General features: G+C 34.5%; 1 protein-coding gene across 1 annotated transcript; it reads left to right on the top strand.

The window, feature by feature from the left end:
• Positions 1 to 688: 688 nt before the first annotated feature.
• On the top strand, positions 689 to 8,242 carry LOC117101547. The gene is made up of 7 exons (XM_033241524.1): positions 689 to 787; positions 1,181 to 1,410; positions 3,222 to 3,403; positions 4,011 to 4,256; positions 4,748 to 4,875; positions 5,074 to 5,143; positions 5,656 to 8,242. The coding sequence occupies exons 2-7, from the start codon at positions 1,302 to 1,304 to the stop codon at positions 5,887 to 5,889; spliced, it is 969 nt and encodes a 322-aa protein (XP_033097415.1). The 5' UTR covers positions 689 to 787; positions 1,181 to 1,301; the 3' UTR covers positions 5,890 to 8,242.
• The last annotated feature ends 251 nt before the right edge of the window (positions 8,243 to 8,493 follow it).

Below are 8,493 nucleotides of genomic sequence, written 5' to 3'. Positions count from 1 at the left end.
ACTTTTTTTCTGTCTTAGAAAAATCAGTTCTACAAAAATATTACATTGTTTTTTCTCCGGAGCCTGACTTTTAAAAGAATTAGGAATATCAAAGTAACCCAAACCACATCTGGCATTGTTACTAGACGTGACAATAAATAGAATTATCAATATATTGGCGACTCAGTAATGATAATGAATATTTTTTGCATATGAATGAAACAGAATCGCCGAATTGAACGTTTCCAATAGTAATGTTTCTATTTTGATTATGTTGCGTTATGTTTTTTTTTTCAATCAATCGCAGTCAAAATTCTGTTGTTGTCAATATCTTTTGTGCTGACGGGAGCCCTAACTTTTCCCAAATTTATTATGCCGAATATTTCCGATTACACACAACTTTCCGATAGTCTTTGTGGTTTGGTTATTGACAACTTGATATCGATTAAAATTTACGAAAATATTGCGAAAAGGAACATCTTAAGCTAATAATTGAAGATGAAACAGATAAAAAATTCAAACAGAAATAAGTAAACATACAAATACAGACAAAACACAGAACACAGGTACAACAGAAACACACAGACAGAACAGAGCAGTCAAAAACATAGCCAGACAATACAGAACAGAAAAACACATAATAATACATACAGCAACCGAAAGGTCCACTGATTAATCTCAGATAAGAAAGCAAAGGGTGATTATACCAAACCGATAGAGGGCGTAATCTGACAGCAATGTTGCTATGATGATGATTCATGATGCGCGATAAACTACGAAGTGTCAGAACAGGAGTTGTTGTCAGAAGGTGGGTTAAATTTGATAATTTTTGATAATATAAGGCCTTACCTGAGGCTTTACCTAATATTAGTCGAATAAGATGCAGTCCTGTATTTTTAAGTTGGTATGCTCTAATGTTTAATTATGCAATACTATAATCTATAATTAAGACCTAGGGATGAGAGGCTAGCTAGGCAGGCTGCCTGTCTTTCACACACGCAGCGGACTGGCTGGTGGTGTGGGCAGAAGCTTGAAGGAAGTAAAAATATCCAGCCCTAGAGGAGGAGTAGTTTTATATTACTTTAGGTTTATGATAGTGTTTTATGTCAACTAACAGAGTGTCAAAAACACCCGTGTATAATCATCTCAGGTAACATGCTAATTTTTTTTTTAAATAAAAAATGTATTTTATTTCTTCTAGAATACAACAGCAAGTAGAAATGTGGATCATGGTAACTCAAAACTTCTGATGCTAAATTATTTGGAAGGTACAGTACAGCAAGATCTGTACAGCAGTCAGTGGGATCAGGGGGGAGTTAAGAATGTCTACTCGACCAGTCCGTCCAATCCAGAACCCCATCGAGACATTACAGCGCATTCTACAGCATACCACACTTACTACGCAGCAAGCAACTCATGTTAATATCAGTGGTATGTAGTAATAATAATTTTTTTTTATACTTACTTACATTTGTTCATTAGTATTTATATTAACTACAGGTCCCCTCCAACCATTTTTAGGACTAGGTTTTCATGGTCTTCAAAAGTGGTCTTTTAAGGAAGAAAATTATTGATGCAGTGATGTTTGGTTTTTTCTGCTCAGTCTGTTCACTCTGCATTCGCAGTAGTTTCTTGGTTATCATCTTTTTAAAGCGCGTTGAGACTTCACTATAATGTTCTATATCAAGTTCCAATACGTTACATTATGCAAGAGCAGGTTAGCTCAGTCAGTTAAACTGATGGTAGCCACCTTGTAGAGATCCTTTTTATCTATGGCCTGGTTCAATTCCAATCACTGGTTTCATTGTGTTTCATCTTACCCTAGTAGCCAAACCAGGTTTTGTATGCACTTTGAGGTCCAGAGAATTTGACTTCAGAAATTGGTTTAGGATGGTCCAAGAATCATTTTTGGCTTGATAACACATTTTCAAAATGTGGCAAAAGGTCAAAATGTCAGGGTCAAAGGTCATAGCTATAGGGTCGTCGTATCTCCACAACCACTGGTGGTAGAGAGTTAATTTTGGTGCCTATTTGTTTAGAACATTCATGTTTCTATTTGCTCTAATGGTCCATTTTGTTTTGTCGGAAAGGCTGTTTCTAACATTTGACATGTTTCAAGGTCATAGAAATAGGGTCTTTATATCTCCGCAACCACTGGTGGTAAAGATTTAATTGTTGTGTCAATATGTTCGGAACATTAATGTTTCTATTTGGTCTAATAAAAAAGTTTGCTAGAAAATGACTGGAAATGCTGTTTTTGACCTTTGCTATGACCTTGAAACATGTCAAAGGTTAGAAACAGCCTTTCCGATCATTTTTTAACAAAACTGTTTCATGGTCATAGCAATAGGGTCTTTATATCTCCGCAACTACTGGTGGTAAAGAGTTAATTGTTGTGTCAATATGTTCGGAACATTAATATTTCTATTTGGTCTAATAGAAAAGTTTGCTAGAAAATGACCGGAAATGCTGTTTTTGACCTTTGACATGTTTCTAATGTCATAGTTATTGAGTCCTTATTATCTCCACAACCATTGGTGGTAGAGAGTTAATTTTGGTGCCAATTTGTTCGGAATACTCATGTTTCTATTTGCTCTAATAGAACATTTCTGACCTTCGACATGTTTTAAGGTCATAGCCACAGAATCCTCATATCTCCACAACCACTGGTGGTAGAGAGTTAACTTTGGTACCAATTTGTTCGGAACATGTTTCTGTTTATTGGATTGGACAATTTTTAAAAACAAATATGCTGATACTGATCATTGACCCATGTCACAGTGTTCTTTAATGTGCACATGGGCTATAAATGCACACAGGACCAACGGCTTAAACATCTCATCCGAAAGACGGTGCGCTATGTAACTTGTATTTCAGCCCTCTAGCTGAAACACAAGGAGAAGCAGCGATGGGAATTGAACCGGGGACCAAGAGACATCCACGGTTCAGCGCATACACAGTGGCTACCACCAGATTAGCCGACTGAGCTAAGCTGCTCTCTAAATAATCTAGAGGGCTGAAATAGAAGTTGTAGCAGATAGTCTTTTCTACATTTGAACAATGAATACTCTTGGAAAAAACAGGATCTTATCTCCTGGTGTACTGCCCAATTCCTGAAGGATCCCAACAGAAACAAGCCTTTGGACAGTTTTCCTTGGTGTGAATCACACCAAAAAAATTTTCTATGCTTTATAATTTATATTTAAATTTAATTTTACACATAAATGTTCAATTTATTTTAGATGTAGGTGGAAATATTTACGGTAGTACAACAGAGGCTTTTAGGCTTGAAAAACTAAATGCAGTGAAGAAGGCAATAGCGGACACACAAGAAAGGGCCACGAAGGAACTAAAAGAGGCGTTAAGGCTAGCGAGAGAAGAAGCTGATAAGAACCTTAAAAACTCACTTGAAGATGCAAAGAGGGTATATGACATTCATTCATGTTATACTAATATTATATTAAAGTATTATATAACAATAATGACCATAACAATTATAAGTATATTACTAATATTGAAGGTGTCAAATAATTCATGCTATAGATTTTCATGTGTTCTAAATGCCATTCCCTTACATAATTCCAACTTCAAAAGAGGTTCTTCGTTGTTGTCTAGTATTATATAATTTTATAATAATGCTGTTTTAGTCCATTTGAATATTTTTGATGTCTTGTTTTTGATGTCTTGAAGTTTTATTTAGTAATGGAGTGTCTTAAACATCTTTATGTCTTAAATTTTAACACCAATAATTTGCCAAGGAAAGCAATCAAATGTTTTTTTATGATGAATAAAAAATTATTAGTATCAGTAAGTACATATTTATAATGGAATTTCCAAATAAATAATATTGCTAACGTTGTTGCAACATTGTGTTAACATCATTTTCTGATATTACCTAACCATAACATTTTTCGTAAATGTAATAATGAGGTTCTACGTGATTGATTGAGGTTCTACTTGATTGATTGATTGATTGGATTGGATTGTATAGGCTATACATTGAACTTTGAATTTCTCACTCAAATCATAAGGCTGCCCAAGAACAAGCACTACGCATGGCATGTGCACGCGACATCTTGGAAGGTGAACGTATCAAAAAGTTGACAGTGAGAATGAAGAGGGAAAAGGAAGAAGCTCTACAAAGTCAGTGGGAGGAATGCGAGAAGATGAGGATGAAGGCGGTGGCGGATGCCATTGCGGAAACTACTCAGCGCTTACATAACCAGTTTGCCCTGGAGAAAGAACTTGCTGTTGCGGAGGCTTTGCGGGTAGCAAGGGTAAGATATCGCATACTTGCTGCAACAATCTTGTGTATTAAAGCAACTGTAAAAATTGATGTTGTGTAGAATATATACAACGCAATGATATTTCGCTGTTGTGTTATCGTGTCTAGTGTAAATGTAACTTTACACAAGTTGATAGGAAAGAGATGTTGATGATGATAATGATTAAGATTGTGGTAATAGTGATAATGGTTAGAACATACAATAATGGTATTATAATTAATAATAATACTGTAAATACAATTCTGGCAATACAACACGGTACAAACGAAATTTGTATCCAGGAGCTTAAACAAATGGTTAAATATGCAAAAGATAAAAAATATATAAAGTGTTAAATTACAGACATTAAACTTACAATATATAATAACAAGTAAAATGAAAATAACATATACTGTAAAATTAAAATACAAAGTATAGGGTTACTGATGATATAATGGTGATATATCTGATGTGGTAGTGGCTCAAAAATCTTTTCTTTTCAGGAGAAGTTTGAAATTCGATTGGAAAATGCCATAGAATCAATGAGAATAGAGTGCGAGAGGGTAGCTGCTGCGGAGGCTGCACGTATCGCCAAGTTACACCAGCAAGAGTGTGACAGGCTAGAAGATATGTACGTGCTGCTATTATTATTAAAATCATTATTGTAAATTACTTTTGTTTATATTATTATTGTTATCAGTGTAATTGTGTTTGTTACTGTTCTGTTATAATAATTAATAATTAAAAGATTAAGATATTAATAGTTTTTAAATTATTTTTTTTTTTTGGATATATATATTGAATGTTTATTATATTTTATTTTACTCAGAATTGATGATTTAAGGAGGCGTTTACGAGATGAAATTGAGGCACGGAATCTCGTCCAATCTGACTTTAGGGTAAGACATTTCCATTTACATTACAGAATTTAAGTGTTTATGAAAATGAGTAGCATATCAGGTAAATGACAGATGAAAGTGCGCCGGTTTACTGGCTGCTGAAGACATGAAGTGACCCTTAGGGGAGGAGAAAGTTAATGTAAAGTGCAACATCTAGTCCCGAGCGCATAGATACCATGTATTATGCGCTATATAAGTCTCCAACCATTACCATTAAATACATCAGCTTTCACTTAATTTGAGGGGAAGGGCTATTTCTGGTTCATCCCTGCTTGCAGCTTGGTGGGTAATGGTACTTGCCTTCCAATCCTAGGGTGCTGGGTTTAATTCCTATAAGTGGCCAACATTTTTGCATCTCACAAAATATCTTCACTCTGTAAATCAGAAGCTTATGGCCAAAAAAATGTTATTGCACAAGAGCAGCAATATTTTGTAAATCATCGTTGGTTGGTCGGTCGGCACTTTTTGTACTATATCTCGTGGAATATTATTGTTTCTTTTTACTGAAATAGGCATTGCAACGGGATTACAAACGTTTCATGGATTTCACCGATGGCAAATACCATTCTGACTACCTACTTAAGTTACGCAAACATGGAATGAAGTATGATCGGAATTGGGACAGAAGGGATAGCGAGGAGGTGACCATGTTCCCGATACCCACGGTTCTTGCACACTGCCGACGACAGAACGGCCTTGAGGAGACGGAGAAACCAAAAACGCTGAGCTTTGCACCGATAAAGTAACAGCGTGTAAATGTTCTGGTGAAGGGAGGTGTGTAGCATATACTCATGCTACACACAAAGTGCTATTTATAGTTTAGGATGGCATTTTATTTTAGGAAGTATACTTCCTTATCTAACATATCTTGTCTGTCAGAGGCATACCTAGGGGCATTGGAATGGGGGCGTGAAGGGAAGTGCTTGATGGATGAAATTTCCTGTGGGGGTTACAATTTGAGAGGGGGACTGCAAGCTTTTTGGGGCATGTTTTCTCATAGGTTCTCTGTTCTCTGTAGAAGCAGAGTAATGTCTTAGTAGCTTAAACAGGCAAGGATACTTCAGACATGAATTGGATATAGATATTAGTACGGGTCAAAATATAGATATTATTTTTTTAAACTAGAAACATCGCACACCATTGTAAAGAAGAGGTATGGCAATCAACAATGCTCTGTTTAGATTATCAAATTATCTTTGACAAAAAAATTGCTGTATGCCCATATGATGTGATGTCATCATGACCATATTTAGGCATGTCATTATGGTCTGGACAGGCTTTCAGGATTTAAATATATTGCCACCTAAAAACAAAAATCATTATAAACCTTACAGTCACATAATTTATCTTCTTTCAATAAGTCACAAATACAAAAATAGAATATTATATTTTCAATAATTTTTAGATGTTATACTACAGAAATCCTTTGCTGTCAAAAATGTATATACATATACAAAGACTATAGAAAGGTGGTATTAATTATATGTCCATTAATTAGTAAGTAAAATATTTTCTTGCTTATTTTCTCAATTGACAGCTAATAAACAAAGTAGACAAATTTACATGTGGCTCTATAGTGGTTGCAGCGGTGGAGCAAGAAATTTGCCAACAAAGGGGGCCGACATGTCCAACGGAGAGGTCCGAGCCAAGGGACCGACAAAGCCTCAGTCGACGGCCCGGATTAAAAACTTCCTTTTCGGGTACACTGGGAGAGTTTTTATGGTTTTTATAATATGGTCCAAAAGGTGCTTTTAAACCACAATATTAGGGATTGGGAGTCAAAATACAGTTATTTGGATAGGCAAATTATTATTCTTTTTCATTTCTGATCTGAGGACCTAGTCTTTCGTTGGACGGCAAGTCCCCGGCTGGCGCCACCACTGAGTAGTTGAGTGCAGTAACTTTACATTCCAGCGTCATTATAAAATATACACAATTTGTAGGTGCTTTACATTTTAGTTTATAGAAAAATTTTTATATATTTTTCAATACAGAATATTTGTTATAAACTTTCAATTTCTCTAGCAATATGTCATAAAATTGTGAATTGTTTATTTTTGTGTAGAAGATTGGACTACTTGTATAGCAGCATGCGTGTGTATTGTCAGATGTTCCTATCTCCTTGGTAACTGTATGAAAAGCAAGTTAATGCAACATAATTGTTGCACTTTAATACGGTCTAGAATTCCAATTGTTATTATGACCTTCCAATTGTGGAAAAATGTCTGACTGTAGAGGATTTCCACAAAATATATAGGATTCCAATTATAAGTTTTCACAATGGTCTTTCAAAGATTACCTAATTGTCATTTTATTTAAATAATTTATATTTTTTCACATTAGATTTAGGCTTTATATTTTTGTATATGAATGTCATATTTACATTTTGTTATATATTTAAAGAATTAAACCACCTAGTTAATTGTTAGGCTTTCATACTTTTAGTGTATATTTATCCCAGTTCGCCCCAAGTATCCGCACAGTGTCAGTATATTGTAAGTAAAACTTTTCAGTATAATTCACAACTATTACTTTGTTTCATCATAAAACATAAAATCAACTAATTAAAGATGTACAGGTCTACCTCTAATTTAAGACCTCTCCAATTAAAGACCACCTCCAAGTTAAGACCACTTTTCTGTGGTTCCAAATTAACAGATGTCTTTTATCTTTGTTATTCTAATTAGAAACCAAAGTTGCCATGGAAACTCCAGTCTCAAAAGTGGTCTTTAATTGGAGGGAGACCTGTATTAGCATTTGGAAATTAATTTCTAATCAATGTTACCCATTAACAACTATGCTGGAATTGTCTTTCAAGGTGTTTAAGTAGTTTAAAAATGAAAAGTTTATCAGTCTTTCAATTACAATATTATTATTAGATTGTAATCACTGCTGCAAAAGTATGCTTTCATGAAGTAAATATCTACTTGAATGTGTTGGTGTGTTTAATTTGTAAAATTAACATTCCTGATGATGACATAATTAATGTTGATGGCGTGATTTCAATACTTGGAGTATGTATTATACTATATTGTTTAATTTGTATTATTCAAATTTAATAAACAGCTGTAGTTTATAATTTGTGTGGCTTTTTTCTATGTTGGATTAACTATGGATAATTTATCCATTAAACTGCATAAATTTACAATAGCGCAATTTTTTTTAAACCAGAGAAGACAGAAATGGTTGGCGATTACCATAATGCTAGAATATTGTATAGAAAGCCCTATACAGTATAAATGAGTATTCGGCTAAGCAGGTACAAACCATCACTGTTCGGATGATAAACCATTTTCTTATATAGGTCTCCATCTAAGGAAAGACCCCTCCAATTAAAGACCACTTTCCTG

This window comes from Anneissia japonica, unplaced genomic scaffold (genome assembly GCF_011630105.1).
Source record: "Anneissia japonica isolate Jap-2015-1 unplaced genomic scaffold, ASM1163010v1 scaffold310_len583560_cov164, whole genome shotgun sequence".
Taxonomy (NCBI): Eukaryota; Metazoa; Echinodermata; class Crinoidea; order Comatulida; family Comatulidae; genus Anneissia; species Anneissia japonica.
The sequence above is the reverse complement of the archived record's forward strand: the minus strand, read 5'-3'. Positions and strand labels throughout refer to the sequence as shown.

What these genes read in the sequence shown, in the direction of transcription:
- LOC117101547 (XM_033241524.1), top strand. Translation starts at nt 1,302, where the DNA reads ATGTCTACTCGACCAGTCCGTCCAATCCAGAACCCCATCGAGACATTA. An exon ending in AGGCTTTGCGGGTAGCAAGG is followed by an intron (nt 4,257 to 4,747) that starts GTAAGATATCGC and finishes TTTTCTTTTCAG; the next exon opens with GAGAAGTTTGAAATTCGATT. An exon ending in TCGTCCAATCTGACTTTAGG is followed by an intron (nt 5,144 to 5,655) that starts GTAAGACATTTC and finishes TTACTGAAATAG; the next exon opens with GCATTGCAACGGGATTACAA.